Source organism: Oryza brachyantha, chromosome 5 (genome assembly GCF_000231095.2).
Source record: "Oryza brachyantha chromosome 5, ObraRS2, whole genome shotgun sequence".
Classification (NCBI taxonomy): Eukaryota; Viridiplantae; Streptophyta; class Magnoliopsida; order Poales; family Poaceae; genus Oryza; species Oryza brachyantha.
Window position 1 is genome coordinate 5425356 of NC_023167.2, and position 25730 is coordinate 5451085.

General features: G+C 41.9%; 1 protein-coding gene and 1 pseudogene across 1 annotated transcript; both read right to left on the reverse strand.

The window, feature by feature from the left end:
- Nucleotides 1-12765: 12765 nt before the first annotated feature.
- Nucleotides 12766-17784, reverse strand: LOC102706660 (bark storage protein A-like). Its single transcript, XM_006655050.3, has 4 exons — nucleotides 17384-17784; nucleotides 13934-14001; nucleotides 13667-13822; nucleotides 12766-13547 (listed from the first exon to the last, which is right to left on the reverse strand). The coding sequence occupies exons 1-4, from the start codon at nucleotides 17631-17633 to the stop codon at nucleotides 12936-12938; spliced, it is 1086 nt and encodes a 361-aa protein (XP_006655113.2). The 5' UTR covers nucleotides 17634-17784; the 3' UTR covers nucleotides 12766-12935.
- Nucleotides 17785-19137: 1353 nt separating this feature from the next.
- Nucleotides 19138-23258, reverse strand: LOC102706944 (annotated as a pseudogene).
- Between the last annotated feature and the right edge of the window lie 2472 nt (nucleotides 23259-25730).

The window sequence follows — 25730 nt, forward strand, 5'->3', positions numbered from 1 at the left end:
GGAGGGGATGACAACTGGGGCCCGCGAGGAGGGAGAGAGGGAGTAAGAGGGGAGGCTGTCGGGCAAGGCCCACAGCTCGGAAGAGAGAGGGAGAGTGACGGGCAGGTGTTGCCCATGGTGGGGGGAGAGAGAGAGCTAGCGCAAGGGGGCCCGCAAGGCAATGAGGAGAGGGAGTATGACGGGTGGGGTCCACCCGTCAAAGGAGAGAGAGGGGAGGGGAGGACTGACGGGCCAGGCCCACTTGACAGAGGGGGAGAGCAGAGGAGGGGGAGGAAGCTCTGCTCCAGCGGAACAGAGGAAGGGAGCGGGCGACCGGGCGGCGGCGGTGGTGGGGTTCGGCGACCAGCTGCGGCGGACGCCTGGCAACGGCGGAGGACGGTGACAGCAACGACCGGCGGACAGTGGCGGGAGCGGTGGCAAGAGATGGGAGGCGGCTTCGGCCCGGGGAGATGGCGGCATGGCGTGGCGGGCACCGGCGCGCGCTAGCGACGGTGGCGTCACCTCCATGGCGGCTCGATGGGAGAGGAGTGGCAGCGGCCGGGGAAGGGTGGCGCGAACGCAGCGACGTCAGGAGAAGCGGGCGGTGGTTATGTCGGGCGACGGATTTGGTGGTGACTGGCGCGAGGGAGGTTGCGGCGGCGCGACACGACGATGACCGACCAACCGGCGACGATGGCCGACGGCGCCAAGTGGCGAGCGGCGACGCAACGCCACGCGGGACGGCGACGCTAGGTAAGGGCGGGCGTGCGCGCGGGTGCCGGAGACAGCGAGGCCGAGCGACGGCGGCTTGGCACGCATGCATGCGCGGCGGCTAAGCGGCGGCGCGGCGAGGGGAGACAAAGGAGGATGGAGGGAGGGGAAGCCGTAGCGACGACGACGGTGCGAGGGACGGCGGTGCACCACGGGGTCACGCGACTGGCGGCGGCGACGACCGGCGAGCGGTGGCGCACCGCCGCGACGGAGACCGGCGGGACGGCACGACCGACGAGCGACGGGCACGGTGGCCACGTCCGAAAATGCCAGTCGGGTCAGGTAGGTGACGGTGACGGCGCGACGGGATGCCAGCGGCGCAACCAAGTGGCGGCGGCACCCGAGATCGGCGGCGACTGAAGGAAAAGTGATGAGGAGAGGCGAAGGGGGTGCTCACCGGTGATGCAGAGGGTGACAACAAGTCGGCGTCGACGAGGCGGAGGCGGTGACGCACGACAATCGGCGGCAGGGCGACGGTGGCGTGGCGATGCTTGCGGAAAGAGGCGGCGGCGGCGCACAAGGAGAGGTGGTTTATAGGAGTGCGGCGCTGGCTAGGGCGAGGAGGTGGTTAGCGGCGTGGCCGAGATGTGGCGCCGGGATGTGCGGGCGGCGGACGTCGGCGCTCGACGGTGGAGAGGCGGCGACGACCGGAAGAAGGAAGGCGGCGGCAGAGGAGATGACGACGCACGTGCGGTGATCAGCATCCGGCGGTGAAGATCGTCGATGGGCGACGACACGGAGCGCCAGCGAGAGGCGGGCGTGAGGGAGATCGAACGGGGTGGCGGCGGCCGAGAGGAGGGGATCTATAGGTGGCGGCCGACGCATTGGGCGGGGAGGTGGTTAGGACGGCAGTGCCCGGATTGTGGCCGGTGGTTGCGGGCGGTGGTGAGCGACGTGCGACGGCCGACGGCCGGGAAAAACGGCGCGGGCGTTGGGCCGGTACGGGCGAAGCGGCGCGGACGCGGAACGACGGCGAGGCACGGCAGAGCGGCGGTGCAAGGGCGCCGGCGCGGTGGCGAGGTGGCTCGGCGCACGCGAGGCGGGGACGCAACTCGGTGACCAAGACGCGGTGCGGCAAAGGCGGCGAGCGCACAAGTGAGCGGCGCGGCACAGCAGAGGTAGCGGCAGCGCGCGCGGACGCCGGTTGGAGGTTAGGGATGGGCCTGACAGGTGGGGCCCACCTGTCAGTGTCTCGAGGAGGAGGGAGGTGTTGAGGACTTCGGGCTCGGCGGTTTGGGCCGTGGCCTGGCTCGGCCCGGTGCGGGAGGGAGAGAGGTAGGGGCGAGCTGGGCCGGGAGAAGGACTGGGCCGGGCTAGGTAAAGGAGAGGGAGGAAAGGAGGGCGCGGGAGGAGACAGGCCGAGCGGAGGGAGTGGGCCGGTTGGCTGGGCCGGCGGCCTGCTGGCCGAGAGGAGAGGGAAAAGGAGTGAACCGAGGGAGGCGATGCGGACTTTGAGCGCGGGTTGGGTCGCGGCTCGGGAAATCGCGAACAGAACACGCACTCGCAAAACGGAACTAAAACGTACACGAATTAGAGATTCGCACGACAAATCAGATCCGCAACACGAACTTGTGCACTGTTAGCAGGAAGACGACGGGATTGAACGACTCGTTAAACTGTGGTTTAACGACTCGCTAAACTGAAACTATACGACTTTAACATAAAATCAATCTACGTGTACGAAATTAAAGTCCGCACTATAGATCAATCTCACGTTAGCTAATAGATTAGAAAATCTAAACAATTACACGGTAGATCAAAAATAGATTGATTCGCATGAGCAAAATGTATGCGAACCTGAGATTTGGTGGAGAGATCAGCGACGGATTGCGGATGTTGCTCGCTGTTCGGCTAGAAAACCTAAACAATTAAATGGTAGATGAATTTAGATTGATTCACAAGAATAAAATATATACGAATCTGAGATTCGGTGGAGAAAACCGACGAATGATTGCTGCAAACAGGGAGCAGCAGGGCTGGTAGCGACTTGCTGCTAGGAGAGGGGTGACAGGAGGCGGCTCGAGGAGCACAGGAGAGGGAGACGGGGAAAAGAGGCAAGGGTGTAGAGGGTATTTATAGGGGAGAGCTAGAGATAAATCTTGTTACCCATCTCCTATTAAAAAGAATAGATAAGGTTTCAAAGAGGTAAAATTAAAGTTCTAATTGTTTGGAATTGATTTTACCGTGAGAGAGAAGGTGGGGGGCTCAGGGTTGGCAGGGGGCAAGATGTGCGTGCGGCACTGCATGTGGGTAGGGGGAGTACATGCGACCAACAGGGAAAAAAGGGGAGATCGCACAGGGGAAGGGGTTCGGCCCGGAGGGAAAAAAAGAAAAAAAGAAAAAAGAAAAGGAAAAAAGGGAAAAAGAAAGAGGGGGAAAAAGAAAAAAAAAGGAAGGAGGAAAAAAAAATTGCCTTCAATTTTACCGATTTTTATTAAGTTTATTAGAGAAAAATTTTATCGACTGCAATTCAAATATAAATCCTGTTAATAATTTAAAATGTTTTCGGGACATTTTAGAATATTCCGAAGAGCTTCTAAATAATTAAATTAAATTACATAGGGTTTTTCTCCTGAACTTTAATTAACAAATTATTTTTAATGTATTATTTAATTAATTCTTGGCTAGGATAAAACTCAGGGCGTGACATGTGCACTGTTATCTTTTTGTACATACAGTATTAAGTTAAATGGGATGTTTTGTTGTGTAACTTAAATTATTTTAGAGCAAAATATATTAGTTCAACATAAGTAAAATAAGCTAATTCCCAATGTATAAAGACCGTAAGGACTATATAAATATATTAATAAAACAGTATGGCCGGTCCTTAAAAATTTTGCAACATTATATAAGTTGTGACATTTCATTTATGAGAAACTTTATAGTTCCATCCCAACATATATGAGTTCTCGAAACAACAAAGTTAACCGTTGAAGGTTGCAACATAGAAAACTGTAATGCCACGACTATTTTTTTGGTAACTAGTGCCATATTGTCACAGTATGCAGTTGAGTTATTGTATTTCACTATGGCATAAGAGGGTAATCACTATAGAAACAACTGAAGGATAGCATAGGATTGCAATTCTTTCAGTGCCTCGTATATACAGAAGATCACCAAGCAAGCTAGAAACAGAGGATGGAATCAAAACAGAGTGCATATAAACGGTTGAGCTTTACTTTCAGTCAATCTTAATCAGGTCCATTCTTATTATTTTCTTGTATATATAGATGAGGCACAAGTGGGAACTACAATTTCGACCGTCACTGGCGCATCCACGATTTTTGTTATGAGTAGTTTAATGATATACTCGCTCCATATTTTTTTATATGACACCGTTGACTTTTGAATCTACATTTAACCGTTCGTCTTATTCAAAATTTATATCTAAATATGCAAAATTATAAAACATACTTAAAGTTCCTATAATAATAATCATATTATAACAAAATAATTAATAATTATATATTTTTTGAATAAGACGAAAGATCAACCTAAAACTTAAGGGCGTCATATAAAAAAAATATGAAGTAGTACTTTTTATTAAATACTACAAATATAAATATAAGAAGTGCTTTTGTGGTTCATTGCTTGGATCGCGTGGATGAGGAGGGCCTTACAAAGTCCAGTCCCATCCTCACGTCCAATTCGATCCCGGTCGCCTCTCTTTGACCGTTCGTCGTTTAGCCCCTGGTTCGTATAGTGTGCAAGTCCCATCATCCATGGTTCCGAGAAAATGGATATTGCGTCACGTTTAAATAGTACTTTCGTTAGAATGTTATTTCGAAAAAGCGTTTCTATAAAATGTCATATTGAATGAGCGCTTCTAGCCATTTTGTCATTTTTTTCTAGTTTTTTGAGTTTTTTAAATTTTTTGGCTTATTAGCCAGGTGATGTAACGAAAATGCCCCTGGTTCTAGTTGAATGAAACGTATCCCCAGCCGTCGTGTCGCCCCCGTGCCCCCTTGCCCGTGCCCGTGCCCCCGTCTTAATCGCTGTCCTGGGAGAAAGAAGACGTCGGCTCATATGGCGACGAACACGTTTCATTCAACTGGAACTAGGGGCATTTTCGTCACATCACCCGGCTGATAAGCCAAAAAAATTGAAAAACTCAAAAAACCAGAAAAAATGGCAAAGTGGCTGGAAGCACTCACTCGATATGGCATTTTAAAGAAACGCGTTTTTAGAATGACATTCTAGTGAAACCACCATTTGAACGTGGCACAATGTCCATTTTCACCATCATTCCCATCGGTGGTGCTCTGTCCGGGCTACCCCAAATCCCATGCCCCCACCTATTCCCTTGGCACTCAACCCACAAGAACTAAACTCAACCTATGGAGGCAGCACAACAAGCGTTGAAGGGGTCGTCACCTAGTCTTTCATTATTAGGCAAAATGATGACCATACGTGAAGCGAGATTGCCGTCAGGGCCATCCAAGTCTATGAGCGATCCGAGCTAGGGATGACAATTCCACGCGCGGGTTCGGGTCCCCGGCGGATACCCGTCCCTACGAGTACGGAACGGGTATAAATTTTGACCCATGGGTGACCGGGTCCGAGGCCCCGCATATGGGCGGGTGAGGGGACGGGATGAAGTCCTACCCACGGGGGTATATTAGACTAGCTATAACCCCGTAAATCGTAGCCCATAAAATATGCAAAAGCCTAGTACTAAGCCCATATATATAAAGAACCCTAGATTGTCTTCCTCTTTTCTTTGTTTCCTCCTCGGTCCTCACGTAGACAGGCGATTGGGTGGGCGGCGGCACTGCAGCACCTCAAACTTCATCCGGATCCCGGTCTCTCTCCCTCTAGCCGACGACGCATGCGGTGGGAGAGACGGGGCGCCGAGCCGGTGGCGGGTGAGCAGGTCACCCGGTCAGGTACGAGGATGAAATTCTACTCATTTCTCCAATTAGGTCTGGGTTCGGGTTTGTTCCTGTCCAACCCACTCGTTATCATCCCTAGTCCGAGCGACCGCTCAAGGCCCCTAAACTAGAGCCCCCCTAAGTCTACCACGAAGGTTTAAGTAAGTTTCATCTTTTCGATTCTACTTATTCTTATAAGCTAAAATTTTAATTTTCAATCTTAAGAATATGTATATAAAATTTGAGGTTTTTCATTGTAGTTTTTTTTTCAGACATACATGTTCGTATAGGTTAGGGGTACCGAATAGGAAAGCAACATTATCTTGTACCAGATCAGTTAGGAGTTTAGTAATACCCGGTTTGCATGCCGAGAATACTAGATTCTACCGTATCTAGGTCGAGTAGATCTTAATCTTATTATATTAGGACTCTATATGTAAACCCCCACTATGTAAGGAGGATAGTGGCACCCCCAGGGCACACACATAGATTCCACTTAATAATAGATTCCACTTAATAGAATCGCCAAGCAGGGTATTATCTCGTATACGGTATACCGAGAGCCTGAAACTAGATAACCCCGTGTCTTCATATTTCCATCGTTCTCTATGCGACTGCTTCTCGTTAGCTACTCCATATATTACTGCCAATCCAGATCATTGAAAAAAATATTTTTTATTTGCAACTATGGCGAATGGTAAGGCCATATTTTTAAGATTCAACCCATGCCACGCGATTACCAGTGAAACGTCACGTCTCAGCGATTACTCTGACGTCCATCCGTGTTGCCGTATCGCTACATATCTCACCTTTATTTGCATTTTACTCACTGGCCTCTAATTTCTAGAGACGGCCATGATTACCACCATCCGCTGTGAGTAGCGATCACTGATCTTCTGCTCCAACCCAACAAGTGAGAGATAGCCGCCTCCATGACTCTCCTCCTCGTCGTCATCGTTGCCCGGTCACAGCACCGTCGCCGCGCCCCCGCGAAGTGACAGATCACCGATGCGACTACAACAATACTGGAGGAGCCCTGCCCAAAGCTACCATTGTTTGCTGGATGCCTGCATTGATGTATTGATGATCTGATTTACATGTGAAATTGACATGAAATTATCAAATTGACTCATGTCAGCAGCAACTCTAAACCCTAAACACATGCGAGTAGTTCATGCACCAGTGCACCACATCTCCACTCCAATACAGTCTTGTTGCAATGTCAGGACCCAATCACCCAACGCTGACATCAACTAATTGGGAATATTTCAATTTGTTAATCCAATTCTTTTGCATATATAGTTTGTGATTTATATGAGTTTAATCACAACATTATTTTTTTTACAAATATCAGCCCATCCTTGCTATCATGTCATCGAGAACAAATTATTGCATCAGATTGATACTGACACCTTCATTGATGACTTCGCATCTAGAAATGTTCCAAGAAATTCTTAAGGTAATGAACGGACCTGGCTCTGTTATTCCCATGAGCAATTCCCGATCTCAACCCGATTATGCGTCGGGTCCATTGATCCCTTTGATTGTGTTGTCCGCCATCCATGATCCAATCCGCTTTTTGGTTTGTCCTTCGTAGTCGCGCTACTTCAACATTGCTAGCTAATCTCGGGTAGGATTCCTTAGCCACACAGCGTCACCGCTATTGACGGGGAGCAGCAAACGCTCTGCTATATTCTTGTTGCATCTCCCAATGCTCTCTCTTGTAATGCTCATCATAACACATATTTTGTGCTTGTGTATAAGAAGTTTGCTAGTTTTGCATGCAATTTAATTAGCTAAACTTTACTTGAATTGTAACCGACAATATTATGTGGTCCTATTTGTATTTTTCTTTCTATGAATGGGTGGGTAGGCTGCAAAACATGTTCAGATGAACTATATACAATATATAGCTTAGATTAAACTTCTGAATTTTCTACTCTCACCTTATGTTGATTATCGCATTGTACCCACTGGCAGTTTATCCCTCGAAAAACATATGGTCCATGCATACATAGCATATGTATGTGTATTTTAGTTTTGTCTATTTGATGAGTTGGCTTAATTTCAATCACTTATATATGATACTATTCAAGACAAATCGAAGATGTTGACCTCAGTGCATATCAAGAATTCTTAAAGACTAAAATTGACCCCGAATGAATCCCACTAATTAAAAATACTACATATTATTTATATTCATATTTATATATATATATATATAGGAAAATTAGATCCTACTACCTAGTGTAGCTACTCTCTGCGCGTTCATGATGAAAAACATTTTCATAATTGTTTCTGCTCGTACCCAACAGAAAGTATGGAAACTATTAAATCTCATGTGAATAATATAACTACATGTATACAGTTTGTACTTTCTGTTGGAAGAGAGAAAAAATATGTATAGAGGTGTTTCTGCACCTTAGACGTGAAGGGAGTAGCTACACCTGGTAGTAGGATAGATGATATATATATATATATATATATATATATATATATATATATATATATATATATATATATATATATATATATATATATATATATATATATATATATATATATATATATATATATATATATATATATATATATATAAAACTAACTAACTATATTTCGATGAATATGTGATAAACTACAATAAGTCTTTTCAATACCAAAATGACTCCTTTTCTATAAGAAAATTGCTGATGTTCTTACATGCCAGATGGTTATCTTATTTTAACATGCAAATGTAGTAAACCCTCTTGCTCTGGAACGAGTGTTTAGTAAACTATGCCTCGGATCGTTACACAAAAAGGTTGTTAAATTATGAGAAAAATCTAAAAAATATCACTGACAAATTTCTAAGTCTAAGAAATGCCATTGACGAATACGAGTTTTAGAAAATATCATCGTACTAACAAATTTGTCTGAGAAATACCATTGCCGTTAGGATTCCATCCATTTTTGCCGTTAAATACACTGTACACACTATCGAACTTAATGGGGAAATATTGACGGAACCCTAACGGTAATAGCATTTTATAGACAAATTAGTTTGTACGATGGCATTTCCTATAACTTACACTTGTCCATGGTATTTTTTAGAATTAAGTGTTTGTTAAGACATTTGTTAGATTTTCTCTTAAATTATTGTTTTCACCATTTATGTTCCACCAGATCTCGTGCTTGCACCTGTTGCAACACACCGGTAATACGAAAATATACAATAAAAGTATAGAAAATGATCAAAAGTAAATTATAGTTTTTTGTCTCTACACATAAGATTTTCCTTTTTCTTTTTACATACATGGGCCTCGCCTGGTATTTTTTGGTATTTTTTTGATGAGTGAAGTGCACCAGTGATCCCTAAACTTGTTTGCATGAGTCATCTAGGTCCCTGAACTTTCAAAATGCATTTTTAGGTTCCCAAACTTGTTTGGGGTGTCATATAGGTCCAAACGGGCTCTGACCCGCTCCATCCGCTGACGTGGCATGCCACGGTGGCGCCTACGAGAAGGGAGAGAAAATAATAAGAAGGAGAGAGATACTGACATGTGGGACCTACATGGCACCACCAACACGTAGGCGCCACCGTGACATGCCACGTCAGCGGATTGAGCGGGTCAGAGCACGCTTGGACCTATATGACACCCCAGACAAGTTCGGGGACCCAAAAATGCATTTTGAGAGTTCAGGGACCTAGATGACACATGCACACAAGTTTAGGGACCACTGGTGTACTTCACTCTTTTTTAAATAAACACCCGTATCTGTTAGATATTTTTTAACTCCACTGGCTTTGTTGGGGTGGTGGGAGGGGGTGGAATGACGTGGAGGTTGGTTGGTTGATCGCTGTGTGACGTGCTACGTCGCGCTGTGTAGCCACTGTATATATATATAGCAAAACTAATATGTGCGCCCTCTTAGAATAAGCTATTGTATGTCCCCCTCCCCTCACATGGTCCAAACCCACCTCCAACCCCTTCCAAGGACCCAAAAGCTCTCTCCTGGACTGGTCAAATCTCTTCCCCGTCGGTCAAACCCATCTTTTGACCTTCCTCCCCACCCCACCTTTATTCCCGTCTATCTAAAAAGTGTAGTAACACGAAGGCAAAAAAAATACAGTAACATATCTTATAAAATGCAGTAACAATACCATGACGGGTCGAGTTTTTTAAATCATAATTTTTTAACCACTGTAGTGAAAACGTTTTAAAAAATAATATAAGACAAATGAGATATTGTTCTCTAAAGATTAGGAATACAATATTTAGATATCCCACATGTATTAGTTGTATTATAGCAATAGTATGCAATCATACCTTGTGTTACTGTATTTTGATCATAATATTATTATACTTGTATCAGGTACATTACTATAATTGTGCAGTAACAACGCATATGTTACTGTACTTATATCCCAATTATGCAGTAACAATACACGTATTTTATAATAACATGACTTTATAGCTTTACTGCAGTGTTAACACTAAAATTTGGTAAATTTTCGTATTGGATTCGGATAAGGAAAAGTGCAATCGCCGATAGAAAATCTTATCCACAAGAAGCCGAATTCGAGAAGGAACCGTGAAGACCCAGGGCTTGGCGACACAAATTTATCTATTAATTAGAGTTAGTTAGGATTTTTATTTTTTTCTCTAAGAGATTAGAGTCCGATTGAGACTTATTTGTTTTCTTTTATCTATTAGAAACCGTGTCGTGTTAGAGATAGAGTTTGTTATTTTTTTATCTGTTAGGAGTCGAGTACGACACAGATTAGCATCCACCCGAGGGTATAAATTGTATGCCCTAGGTTATTGTAAATCATCTACCAATCAATTAGATCAACTTCCTTCTGTGCATCGCCACCCTCTTCCGAGGTTTCAACTCTGGCGGAACTTGGCACCTAACGTGTGGCTGCATCGTCTCGATCTCCGACGGAGGGGTAAGTCCTACGTTCTGCCGGGCCACGGTAATCGTTCGACTAGATTAGAACTGTCTCGATTCAATCTAATCTTCTAATCTAGTTGTGCGATTGCTAGTTATCGTATCAGTTTCAACTTAGTGCACTTTCGTGTTTTGAGTCGATCTGGTCGGCCACTTTGGGCGATCTGTATTGGTTTAATATTTGCCGCTTGACATATTCAATCTAGTCCTGTCTCAGTTAGGTCCGATCTAGTAGATTGCGTTTGTCAGATGGTTAATATCAGATCGATGTATTTTGTTCATTGTTCTATCAGAGTACCAGCCGATAGTTATTAATCATCGGCTTGATAGCAATCTAGATCTGTTTCGTATCTAGCCTGACATTGCTAGGTTTAATCTTGAACTGTCTCGGTTGGGTCCGATCTTCTATGATTATTCTTAGCAATCTGGGCCAGGTATTTTATAGATCTTGGTTGTTTGTCCACCGTCTATAGCCGATGATTTGTGCCAATCTACACATTTGTCATATTTATATCAATAGAGTAGCCGATGGCTTTACAGCATTATTTATGTACCAATCGGCTTGATTTAGTTAGATCGGCAGTTATTTATGTTGCATCGGCTTATGAGAATTACATGTAAATTGGTTTTAGCCGATATGATTCATTGCTTATTCCATGTAATTGGTTGGTTTATTTATTAGCCTTATCGATCTTCATGTTTCCTATAATCCTATCGTGCTCGACTGCATACTGTCTTGGTTAAGTCTATTCTCTGTATGTCTAGTTCGATCTGGTTATAGGGGCTTGTCTGATCGACTAAGATTAATAAGTGAATTGGCGGGTTATGTTGGTCTAGTATTTATTTCAAGTTTATTTTGATCAAGTTTCTAGCCAATCCAAGCTTTTTACAGCCGATCTATCATCTTATCGGCCAACCGTTATAACATCAACATCCGGTTGGTTGGATTATTAGTTACCTATCGGCTTGTTTTATTGTTCATCTTGTTAGTTGCAGGATTAAACTGACTGGCATGCCCACACATCATTTTAAAAATTTAGGTCCTGCACTAGAGCTGTCTAAGATTGACTCTCAAACCTACGTATGTTATCGTTAATTGTTATTTTCAGCGTCAACATGCTGCTATTGCTATAGCATTAGTGTATACTAATACAAATCCTATAGATATTTCTTAAGATTTTAAACTTTAAATAACTTTTATCTCTCGCCTCATATATTATTTTTTTGAAAACGTTTGTACCACGTTGTTAGAAAAATGCTTTAAAAAATTAGATTCCTCATGGGTATGTTTTGACGTTGTTACCGTGAATTACTTGTCGTGTTACTGTATTTTTGCCTTCGTGTTTGACGAGAGATGGGCTAAGATAAACACGAGGGGAAGCCCATCGGGAGTTGACCCACAGGGAACTCTTTCACTACCCTTTAATTGAGGTGGGGATGATTTTTGAGCCTAGAAGAGTGGTGAGAGGTATGATGGGACTTGGGAGGCCTTGAAAGGGAAAGGGTATAGAATAGCTTATAGTAAGGGCTGCATGTATTAGTCTATTATATTTATATATATATATAGGAAGCCTTAATCCTACTACCAGTTGTAGCTACTCACTTCACGTCTAAGGTGCAGAAACACCTCTATACATATTTCTTCTCTATTCCAACAGAAAGTACAAACTTTATACATGCAGTTGTATCATTCACATGAGATTTAATAGTGTCTATACTTTCTGCTGGGTGAGAGCAGAAACCGTTATGAAAATGTTTTTCATCATAGACGTGTAGGAAGTAGCTACGTAAGATCTAATTTTCATATATATATATATATATATATATATATATATATATATATATATATATATATATATATATATATATATATATATATATACACACACACACACACTGTGTCATATTATTTGCACTGCAAAGTTTATTTTCAAATTGATGTAACGCTAAGTCATCGGTTATTTCTATATGAAATATATCGAGACCAAATGTACTTAGAAATGTAGAAAATTCCTTGATTCATTTCCCATGAGTTAGAAAGTGATAAAAACAAAGGAAACTTCAAAATATTTGTAATTTTACTGACAGTTGTTACGCATGAAAAAAAATGAAAATTAAACTTTTGAATTCATTTCAAAACTTTCAGTACAAACTGAAAGAAACATGGGAATATAATTTGACGAAAGTAACAATTAAAATTTTTGGCTGAAATTTGAATATTTTTAGTATATTTTTCAATGTATTCATTGTGATTTGGTGTACATGCAAGAAAACATGATTCTTTTCCTTATTTTGTTGCAATGATTAATAATAACAATGTTTAATGGATGGCTCACACTACTTTGGTGTACTGTAAAAAGAATCGAAAGAGTACATATCTAATTAGCTTAACAGCGTTATGAAGCGGATGGCGACGGCCACGGCGTTCTGCGACGCCAGCGCCGCGAACGCGCCGGCCTCGTTCGACTCCGCCGAGCCGCCGCCGGCGAGGTCGGAGAGCGACCGTATGGCGATGAACGGCGTCCTCTGCTGCAGCGCCACGAGCGCGACAGCGGCCGTCTCCATGTCGATCGCCGTCACGCCGAGCCTGGACCGCAGGAACTGCCGGTACGCCGCGTTGTCGACGAACACGCTGGCGCTGCACCCGCGCTCGACGCGCGCCACCGCCGGCCGCCGCGGCAGGCACGTCGGCGTCGGCGTCGCCCCCGCCCCCGAGCCGTTGACGCAGCGCTCCAGCGTCATCGCCTCCAGCTTCCGGGAGAGCTGGTAGTACCGGTCGTCGACGGGGACCCAGAACTCGTGGCCGCGGGACTCCGGCGTGCCGCCCGCCCGGAACACCTCCTCCGGCTGGTACCACACGCTGTTCAGCAGGTTGCCTGCTGCCGGCTTGTCGCCGCCGACGCTATAGTCGGAGAAGTTGAGCGCCCCGTACTTTCGCGTGTAGTCGCCATTGGACTCCAGCGCGAGCTCCTTCTCCGGCCCATCGCCATAGCGCTGTGTCGATCAAAAAGTTCCAAACAAACAACAACAAAATGCAATCGATGTCTCAAAACTATATCATAAAATCATCAGAATTTGTGCTCGTTTTAGCGCGATCTGAGCTAGCTGTTCACCTGCCAGTTCCAGAGGCCGGTGTGCGCCCAGTAGCGCGGCACGGTGACGTCGCCGATGTGGAGGTCGGGGTCGGCGTTGCCGGCGATGCCGAAGTGGACGATGCCCTCGACGTCGAAGAGGGTGAGGAGGAGCTGGGTGGTCACGCCGGAGTTGAGCTGCAAAATTAAATTAACAACAACACCTTCAGATTAAGAAATTTTACGGCGTGGTTGATCCGATCTGATCTGAATTACGATCATCTACTGTGGGTGATCAAAAGGATTTACCATGCCAAGGCCTGTCATGACGACAATCACCTTCTTCTCTCCTATTGTTCCGAAGCGAAATCTCCTTCCTAATTAAATGGAATAGTAAACTGGAGTAATTAAGACGTGATTATGTGACTTTTCTTTCATTATCTAAAAAAAATGTGACTTCTCTTTGGGTGCCTCCAGACATCCAGTGGTGTTAATTTTGTGAGAAATATTTAACTGAAGTTGATGCCCATTTTACAGAAAGATTAATTTTTGGCTTATGGGTTTTGAGTTTGGGGCTCTCAATGGGCCTTAGTTCGAGACTTTGGAGGGTTGTTTCGGATCTAAAAAATAATCATTAAAGATCACTCCTTTTGCATATGTATAGCAAAATCTTGGCAATAACGTACGATAGAAACTCTACCATGTGAAAATAAATTCTTCAGTTTAAATTAATTAGGTTGAAAATCCATTCACTTTGGTGCATATTTGTTCAAAAATCCGAACATATTCATTCACTCTGCCGTGTTGAAAATGAACCATGGCAGGCAAGTTGCTGTTCAGCTCGCAGGTATGTGCATGTATGCATGCGAGTAATATACTACCTCAGTCACTAAATATTTAACAACGTTAAATTTTTTATACATATTTAATTATTTATCTTATTAAAAAATTTACATAATTATTAATTATTTTTATACTATTTCATTTGTTGTTAAATATACTTTTATACATATATATAGCTTTACATATTTAAAATAATTTAAATTAAATAATCAAATATATATAAAAAAGTGAACGGCGTCAAATATTTAACCACGGTCGCACGAGGGAGCATAACACTACAAAAATTCCATTCATTAATTGATAGCGACGGACCTAATTTTATTTTGTACATGTGGGGGCCCAATTTATTCGTCGATTGTGATAGACCTACGGACACGACTAATCAACTTGTGACTAGTTGCATTTATATATGCACGAACACAGGTTATGAAATCTGATCGATTTTAATTCCTGCAGGCTGACTCTAGCTGCCGGCCAATGGTACTACGTAACTACGTGCGTACACACCTTTCTCTGTCTTAAACGAGTTGAAATTAAAGCTGGAGATTAATTAGTAGAGGAAACGAACTAGCAGTAAAAGGAGTGGTCTGTTTGTCGGCATATTTGTAAAAGAAAAATAATTTATGAATAAAACGTTTATATAGGTATTTTCAGTGATCTACGAGTTAAGTCTGGAAAATATACTTTGATAAAAAAACCATATAAAATTAAATTAAATTTTAGTTTATAAGTATAAGAGAAAAAAAATGGTGAAAAGATATAGGCTATGCAACTTGGCCACATGGCTTAATCAACTTTTCATCATCTATTGGCAGAAAACTATTGAGGACGTAGATGGGTTTGTACCTGGTATACGGCATGTCCTTGGTATTAGGAGCATGTTCAATGAGACTGCGTGCGTCAGAAAGAGACTGCTCAATGAGAAATTGGCATGTACGTACAAAGAACACGCATCACACCTCATTTATCTCGATCTCTTCCCATTACGATCTATACGTACGGAGTTGCTTTATTACTGTAAACAATGTTATATACTGGATTATATATTAATGGGTAGAGGCGGATCCAACGTACGGGCAGCGGAAGCTTGAACCCGTTAAAGCTATTGGAGCCTTTCCCATGAAAACCTCTCTAAAATTTTATGATAAAGATTAATAGAAGAGGGATAAAACTCCATCTACTTTATTCAGACCTCCCTAATTTTATTGGCTAGAACTGTCGTTGTTAATGGGTCATATTAGTGAAGTTACTTGCTCACATTTTTATACAGAGATTCTAAAACTATTATGTTATTTACAAATATACCCATAAATGAGTAGTTAGATTTTATCCGTGCCTTCCTATCCTCACGAGATGGTATACCGTAAAAGAACCGTTAATATCGGTCTTATGCTACTGTACCAATTGAGAGGCATCGCTATCTCTATTTTATTGTATCACAATAATAAATAAGGTCTCAATATAATTCTTCTATCCGAAAATTTTGCAAGTACGCATAGCTGTGTCCATCACAATGCCAGGATATTTATTTCATTATCCAAAAACTATGCATTGTGTATGATCTTGGCCATATTTTAGAATGAATAGAGTATATGCTTGTATAATTAATCATTTGATCCTAGCTACCATGCATCCATGTGCAGCGAATCGAAGGGAAGATTGGTCGCAACTGATCGATATCGATCGAATCATATCAGGATGAAATATTTTTGTATATGTTCAACTCTGCATGCGCAAGTAGGAGTATAATATACAACCATACGCATTCGTTGATATTTTAAAGATCAAACCGTTTCTGAACGACAGGAACATGCACTCTTTGATATTGTATGATAAAATTTGCCCCTTGTAAATTAACTTAAGTGTATAATACCATTGACTTTACTGATCGAACTTTCAAAACTTTAACCATCAACAACTCTAAAAAATTTTAGTTCGAAAACGTAAAAAATGTACGGATATTTTTTTTCTTATATCTCAATATTATCGTTATACATATATATTCTAATACTGAATAATTACCATGTTTTTTTCAGAACAATTAATTACCATGTTAAATCTATCCCACGTACGCACTGATTCTGATTACACGTTATGAATGCAGCTAGCGGTTTAGTTACGTGCAGTTGTTTTCGTTCATTTGCACACACAACATGGATCGAATTAATGCGTGAAGAGATCTACCACTACACGTAGTAAAGAAACCAGAAGAGTTGTTCCCTACAGGATCATGTAATGTAACTAATTAATTAATTAATTAAGAGTATGCATGGCATGAGCTTCTCTTATGTCTTTGTTTGTTTATTTTTATCTTTTTTTTGTTATCTGACGTTTCAATTTGGCAGCCTCCTGTCCATTCTTGCGTATATCAATATATGGGTCCTACCTCTCACTTGTTAATAAAATTCGGCCGGCCACGGCCGGCCAGTGAAAAAAAAGAAGCTACTCCCTCCATTTCATAATGTGATATGTTTGATTTTTTTTAATTTGACCATTTGTTTTGTTGAAAAATTTTGGAAATATCATTTATTTTGTTTGTGACTTACTTTATTATCAAAATACTTGTCATTTTTTATATTTGTACTAAATTTTTGAATAAGACGAATGGTCAAACGCTGTAACCAATAAAGTTAAACATTTTACATTATGAAACGAAGATAGTATATATGTTTGCTCCGGATAGATGAAATTAAAAAAAACTTTCGTTGGTATTTAAAAATTAATTTCGTTCCATATTATTATATGTTATTTTAGTTTCTGTCCTAGTTAAAAAAATCACCATTTTATAAAAAAAATTGTAAACTATTTAAATAAATTGAAGAAACAAAGTCTTCTAAAATGAGTTAGATGCATCAAACATGACTATCTTAGTGCACGTATGTATGTATGTATGTATATATATATATATATACATACCTGCGACGTCGAGGTAAGCAGGCAGCTTCCTGGCCGACGAGAACTCCGGCGAGTGGAGGAGCGGCTCCATCTCGAACCCGTTGGGCACCACCACACCGACGAACGGCCCCTGCCGGTTTACGCGGCTTACATCCCGCGCCGTGTCCGCCGGCACCGCCGCTTCCGCCACCGCCACCGCCACCACCAGCAGGAGCGCCAGCAACGACGACGTCATCGTCGTCCCCGGCGCCGGCCACGGCGTGGCAGCCATAAATTAATGTTAGCTAGCCTAACTATCTTTTTTTTTTTTTGGATCTTCAGCTAAAGCTTTAGCACGTCACGAATGGATTGATCAACTCACAAGACAGATCATATATATATATCGATGGATCGTGATCACACAATAGTGCAGTATATATAGGCCAGCCATCAGCCAGCAGCGTTAGCAAATCGCAATGGATTATATATATTCGATCAGCGATGATCAAGCATATTGATTAATTGATCATTCGTTCACGTAAGCCGATGTGTCAGTTTGATTTTTATTTTTTCTGATCTGAGTCTGACACACACGCGCGCGCATCGGCCGGCGACGCCCCCTCGCACGTGGTAGGTCAATAGTGCTCGTGGTTTTAGACTTTGATTTGAGAAGCATCCATCCATCGGACCATCGCTGGTGTTTGCATGCCCATTATATTGTGAGATGTGATGTTAGGATAACTTTCAAAGTTGAGTTTGGCACGAAAGCTTTTGTCATGTGTGTGGGTGTGTCTTGTTCTCGTACGTTTTTCTTTGAGACAAGACGTGACAGAGATATGGCTCCCGTTGCTTCTTAGTTGTAACTGCTTGTAAACTAAAATATGAATCTTAAGACTTAATTTTAAAAGTGATTATATTTGTAAATAAGTTGTTTTGTTTTTTCTTTAAAAGCAAAAGCAAAACCATGGGAGGAGATGACTTCTTTCTTGGCAGGAACAAGACCAAATGGCCTTGCCCCAAATGGGCTTTCCGATTGCGCATGGTGAAAGCCCGGGTCCGCCTGGCGGCCCATGCGCAGGCCTCTTCAGTTGGAGCCCATGAGTCCTCTCTACACGCGGGCTGCGCAGGACAATATTCCCTCTTATTTTGACGTCGTCAACCTGACCATTCCTCATGTTCTATTTTACTTTTTATAAATATGCAAAAGAAATATAAGTTGGGCTTAAAATTTACTAATTATGAAACAATTCATAACAAAATAAATAAGATGAGTAATCAAAATATAGGTTTAAAAGTTAAATGACATCAAAGATAAAACCCTAGGTATAGTTGTTACTAGTAAATAACCTGCTAAGGAGATGAAAGTGGTTAGGCTGAAACCCCAATAACCACCCCAACCTCGACACATGCTTTGTGGTCACCAAAAAAACCATTCCCCTCATCTAAAAGAAAATAGTGTGATGTACATTTTGTAGTACTTGTATACACAAGCTATAGTCCTACATATATAAGTTTCCACTGAAGTATAGTTCAGTTATATTTAAACGTTTTTCCATGGAACAACTACAATAATTTTTAATGAGATTTATTTCCGTCCAACAAAAAGTATCTCAAATTATAAGTACCTCATGGTATGAAATTATTTTTCATAATTAGATCTAGCTGAGCAGGATGGATATGGTTAGATCCAACAATAAAAAACGATTTGGTACATGAAATACTCATGAGCTATTTTTTGTTATTTTTTGTTGGACCGGAGCAAATCTTATTTTTAATTGTCCGTAATGATTATGCAGCTACTTAGCGCTTAACAACGATATAAAGCGAACGGTGACAGCGACTGCGTTCTGCGACGCCAGCGCGGCGTACACGCCGGCCTCGTTCGTCCCTGCGGAGCCACCGCCGGCGAGGTCCGAGAGCGACCGTATGGCGAGGAAAGAGCCACGAGCGCGACGGCGGCCGTCTCCATGTCGATCGCCGTCACGCCGAACCTGGACCGCAGGAACTGCCGGTACGCGGCGTTGTCCACGAACACGCTGGCGCCGCACCCGCGTTCGACGCGCGCCACCGCCGGCCGCCGCGGCAGGCACGTCCCGTTATTGACGCACCGCTCCAGCGTCGTCATCGCCTCCAGCTTCTCGGAGAGCCCGTAGTACCGCTCGTCGACGGGGACCCAGAGCACGTGGCGGCGGGACTCCGGCGTGCCGTCCGCCGGGAACACCTCCTCCGGCTGGTACCACACGCTGTTCAGCAGGTTGCCTGCCGCCGGCTTGCCGGCGCCGGCGGTGTGGTCGGAGAAGTTGAGCGCTCCGTACTTTCGCGTGGAGTCGCCATTGGACTCCAGCGCGAGCTCCTTCTCCCTCCCATCGCCATAGCGCTGTGTCGATCAAAGTCAAAGGTCAAAACATACAACAACAAAATGCAATCGATATCTCCGAATTATATCATAAGATGATCAAAATTTGTGCTTGTTCTTGCGCGATCGATCTGAGGCTGAGCTAGTTCACCTGCCAGTACCAGAGGCCGGTGTGCATCCAGTACCGCGGCACGGTGACGTCGCCGATCCGGAGGTTGGGGTCGGCGTTGCCGGCGATGCCGAAGTGGACGATGCCCTCGACGTCGAAGAGGGTGAGGAGGAACTGGGTTGTCACGCCGGAGTTGAGCTGCAGCCAACGGTAGCTAGTTCAGGTCGGCACGGTGCAATCAGCGTAGTTGACACACTCATGCGTACGTATCCAGGAATCATTGATGCATGAAATGAATGTACTTAGTGCTTTGTTTTTATTTGATACAATTGACTTTTGGTAATACCTATACTATTATTCTAATTATATAATTATTAATTATTTTGTTTTGATTTAATTTGTTACTAAAAATATTTAAAAAATGACTTATAACTTTGATATTTACACAAAATTTTTAAATTAGATGTAGGGTCAAATATAAATCATAACGTCAACGACGTTAAATTGAAAAACGGAGGGAGCAGGTAATTAAGTACCATGCCGAGGCTTGTCATGACGATGATCACCTTCCTGTTTGCTATTGTCCCGAAACGAAATCTCCTTCCTACATTGAGACACACGGGGCCGGCATGCATATGAGTATGTATATGACTTCTCCATGATTGCTTTTCAGTTGTTTTTGTGAAAAACAAAATAGTTAACTGAGGGTTCTGCGTAAATATTAATCTGGTTTGGGCTCTTAAAAGTGAATGATTAAAGCACAAGTCCGGTGCGTAGCTAGGTACATATCTTCCGAAAAGAGAGGAAATTTGCCACGTGGAAATTTCTGATCCATTTGAAATTCATTATGCATATTTGTTCGAACATCAAATATATCTTCGACAAACCTTGGTGAGATCTAGGTGTATCAAAAATTAAGACCCAACTTTTATTAGAAAAAAAAGGGGGAATGAATCCTGGCCCTCAAGTTGATTTTCCATCTGGGAGGAATGGAGGTAGAATATTTCTGTCATCCTTCTGAATTTTCTTCAATTACATGATGACCCATACCGACGTATAGAAAGAACTATGTACACAAATCTCAGATCTGTACATACAGCATGCATTTTTCTACAATTATTTATGACATCAATTATTTCTAAAACTGATGCTTATTGTACAACACATATGCACACGGTTCATCAAAATAAAGAAATCATACATGCTACCGGCCTATTTTTCAATACTAGAAGAGCCGGCCGTTCCCTACATGATTACGCAATCAAGAACATGGACGACTTATTTTTCTCATATGCTTCTTGTTTAATTTGGGGTTTGTTGTCTGACGTTAATTTGTATTTGGCAACCTCCTGTCAATTCAGCCGGCCGGTTAAATGTTAACAAAATTCAGCCGGTAAACTGGCCAGCGAAAAAAAAAATCAACAGTTGTCTAGATCACATATTATATTCTGGCCAGGTCGTCGAAGGAAAGGGATAAAAGCTGCCAAGGTTTGTTCATGCAATCGAAAAAACTTACAATGGGTGAAATAAGTTTTTTTCCATGAAATTAAATTAGTTTCATATCGTTACATTTTAGATAGTTTTGCTATAATGTTTGTAACATAATTGCTATATGCTTAGATCAAGTATAATGGAAGGTTATAAACCAACTACAGCAGGATGAGAGAAAACAAAAAATAAAAGAAAAATTTGCAACAAGACGTTCAAATTTAATGCTCTTTACTAGAGGACACCGTAAGATTGTGTTTTGGCCTAAAAGGCATCCAAAAAATGGGTAATTTGCCATTGCCCTTGGTCCAACTCATATCCAACCAACACAGTTTCATTGGAATCAGATCCAGGCCGATTGGCGAGGGTGGGCGACACCGAGCCGACTCTGGGCTAGGAGGCGGCGAAGGCGTTGCAGCGGTGAGGACGACCGACAATGGTGGGTGACAACGAGTAGGTTGTGAGACAAGAACGTACATTTTGGTCTTTTCGTCTAGATTTCTCTCTCTAAATGTAGCAGAAATAATAAATTAATGCCGGCGGTGTCCAGTGGCAAAATACTTTATTTTTGGATGCCTTCAGACCAAAATGCAATATTGCGGTGCCCTCTAGCAAAGAGTGCAAAATTTGACTCTCATGCAGCAAATTTTTCCAAAAGAAAATAGTGTTGGCTATTATGCAAAAACTAGTTTTACATACTCTAAGATAATGCATTAAATGCATACGTGGGAGAAAATGATAGATAAAGTGGTAGAGTCAACCTTTTTTTGATTGGAATGGTAGAGTCAACCTTATAATTAATTTGCTGTACATCCTAGCTCTAATTTGAGTTTATAACTTGCTCTTATATACTCAATTAATAGAACTAACTGATTATAAATTAGATATTTTGTACATTCAAACAGTTTGACAACAAACAATTGAACGTAGTAATGTAGGATCGATTTGCAGTTACATAGTTTTCTTTTATGATCTTGTTTAGTGTCTTTTATGTTTTGTGTTACGTGCTTTTCATGCTCTATTTATCCAATATGAACTAAACCCGCTGTCACTACTAGTGAGTATTGGAAGTTATATTTTGTTAATGTAAAATTACAGTTGTTTAATTAAAAATAATTCAGACACGTTCTAGTTATATATTTTTATGTGTCTTAATCTTCAACAAATTAATAATATTACACTATACTCCATTTATACTTTAATAGAAGGGGCCTTTGACTTTTTAACACACGATATGGATCATTCATATTATTTAGTAATTTTTTTAACATACAAAAGTTATACCCAAGAAACACGTATATTTATTAATAAAATCCAATTATAATAGAATAAATGAACGTAACCTAAGTTTTTTAAAGAAAACAAGCATCTCAAACTTGTTCAAGATAATCAACGGTCTTATTTATTAAAATACAGAAGGAGTATATGCATATCTTCACAAAACACCATATGTTGGCATTATTCCACCAAGTTGCTAAGCTCTCAATTCTACAAACTCGTTCCATTTTCCACATTGCCTACACATCGTATAATAATCAATAGAGTTTTTTACTATCACTGAATAATATTTTGAGGACCAAAAATTTTAGTGTAAAATTATAATACCTATAAACATGGTTCAGTATTTTTAAGGATGGTAAAACATCTCTAATCAATATATCTACACGCACGATGGAGCGCGTGATCGAGGTGCGCGTATTACCTGCAACGTCGAGGTATGGGAGCTTCTTGGCCGGTGAGAACTCCGGCGAGCGGAGGAGCGGCTCCATCTCGAACCCGTTGGGCACCACCACGCCGACGAACGGCCCCTGCCGGTTCACGCGGCTGACGTCCCGCGCCGTGCCCGCCGGCACCGCCGCTTCCTTCACCGACGACGGCGGCGCCATAGCAACTGCGCCCAGCAGCAAGGCCAGCATGCTGCGCAGCCTCGACGTCGCCGCCGGCGACCACGGCGTTGAAGCCATGTTAATACTCCGTATATATATGTTCAACTAAGTTAGCACGAATCGATGGATCAATCACACAAGATATTAGATGTATACATGTATAGTCGTAGGAATGGTTAGGTTTGTAGAGGATGAACAATAGGGGTATATATAGAGTGGTGTTCTCTTCTTACACGATTTTTAGATTATCTGGTTTTCTAAGAGCTATTTAAGAGACGACTTGAGTAACTACAAGATTAAAATAAAAAATACTTTAGGAAGATAGAGACGTATGTGTTTTTTATGTACATACATTTTATTTATGAAACACAATATCTAGAAGGTGCTGACTCCGGTGTATTTTACTGGTAGTAGAATTTAATCTATACCGTTGATCTATTTTATCGGACGGCTGCGATTAAATTATACTACCAACGATATTAGGTGTAGGAGAAATTTGTAGGGGTAATATCGTCCTTTTTATTTGTGATCTTTATTGTAAAAAAGCAAAATTGCAAAATATTGCTAATCAAGTAACTAACAAAGTAAAAAAATACTACTTTTCTACTGGTAGAATAATATTACCAGTAAAATACACCGGAGACGGACAGTATTTAGAAACATACAACCCGGCCTATCTTTTCATTTCCATTTATGTTTATAAGTCAAAATTTAAATTTTTATTTTTAAATTTAGAGTTGATTTGATGGTTTTTCATTGTAGTTTATTTTTCTGCCTTAGATTTTAGATTACTAAAAACATGTATATAAAAACTTTATTGACAAATTAAATTTTTATTTGCAAATATATCTTATGATTTATTCCTATAATCAGCCAAAATATGGGCACTATAGGACACATGAACATGATATAGAATCCATAATCGGTAACAACAAATTAAAGAGCATAACCATAGGCCGATCAATGTTACATTGGCATATGGCAATTGATTATATGATTTTGTTTCACAAATATATGTGGGACGGCGCACCAATTACTGGAGGCAATAGAAGCACTTAAAGTATGTGTGTAGGTTTTTTTTTCTTTTTAGAAGTATTGCTGGTGCCCTTGTGGCCAGGGTCATACTCATATAGATATGGTAATAACTGGGCTGGAATTTTCGATAGATTATGAACAGCAGAGCAGTCAGTTGAGCACGAAAGAGACGGAGAGAGTGTGACCTGTATATTTATTATTGCAACAAGACGGACGAAAGGGCAGCCGTCTTTTAGCCAGCTAAGCCCTCGTTAAACTCATGCGTGGGCTTTTCAGTTTGCTCATGGGTTAAGTAAAACCGGCTTGCGGCTCAGGCTGCTCCGGCCTGTACACCGATGGCCCAGGGTGGGAGAAGCATCAGAATCCTCTGGTAGAGATCGATCAGACTATCTCTACTTTGGAATCCCAACAAATGGGAGAGCGCTTCTAGCCAAACGTCCAACGAAAGCCAGACCATTAGAGCAATCGTAATGCAAAACACTAGTCATAATTTATATATCCTTTTAAGTCAAATCTAAACTAGTACTAGACACCACTCACTATAGCAGAAACACTGCACAAACGGTTAAAATGGGTCTATACAGGCGGTTGCCCACTCGCCTAGCTCCTATTGTCTATGATAATAGGTGCAATTGTAGGTGGGCATTATGAACCACCTATGAAGAGTGAGTATCATAGATTGTCGTCTTACGCGGGCCACCTGCGATACACCCTCTTTGTGAGTGGCTATGTGTTATCGACTACTTGCAACCGTATTTTTAGGCAAAAAAATACGTTGTGTTTGTCTGATATCAACCTATTTATACAGAAATCACACAAAGAAATTCAATTGTAATTAAACTTAGTAGATACATATGAAATATTTCTAATATACATATACATGGAACTATTGTGAAAAAAATAGAGATTTATTACATTGTTGGCCCAACTTAATAGGTTTAAATTCAATAGCAAATAGAGTGCTTACGCAAAGTAGTGATGATGTATTCAGTATATTTTGTCAATTTTTTTCTTGATCCCACCGTGTTCACTACCGAACACAGTGCTTACAGATGATGTGTTAAGTACATTTTATCAATTTTTGTCCTGATTTCACCGTGTTTACTATCGAACATAGTGATTACACAAAGTAGCGTTGATGTGTTCAGTATATTTTGTCAATTTTTGTCTTGATCCCACCTTAATTGTTCACTACCGAACACAGTGCTTACACAAAGTAGCGATGATGTGTTCAGTACATTTTGTGAATTTTTGTCTTGATCCCACCATGCCAATGCCTTGTATTTATCTTTTGCCAACACGCCTTCATCATCGAAAAATCCACTTAGATCGTTGCAATATTCGTAGTGGAGGAAGCGGCGTATGTCAGCACGAAGATTGTTTACTATCCTTTCATCAAATCATTGCGCAACCACAGTAATTTTAACAATTTACAAACGGAACAAATAGTATCGTCGAACACATCGGCAGCAACGGTGGGGAAATGGGTGACGGGGAAGACGTCACATGGCCGGC

What these genes read in the sequence shown, in the direction of transcription:
- LOC102706660 (XM_006655050.3), bottom strand. Translation starts at nt 17,633, where the DNA reads ATGGCTGCCACGCCGTGGCCGGCGCCGGGGACGACGATGACGTCGTCG. An exon ending in TGCTTACCTCGACGTCGCAG is followed by an intron (nt 14,002 to 17,383) that starts GTATGTATATAT and finishes CCATTTAATTAG; the next exon opens with GAAGGAGATTTCGCTTCGGA. An exon ending in CCGGCCTCTGGAACTGGCAG is followed by an intron (nt 13,548 to 13,666) that starts GTGAACAGCTAG and finishes TGATCGACACAG; the next exon opens with CGCTATGGCGATGGGCCGGA.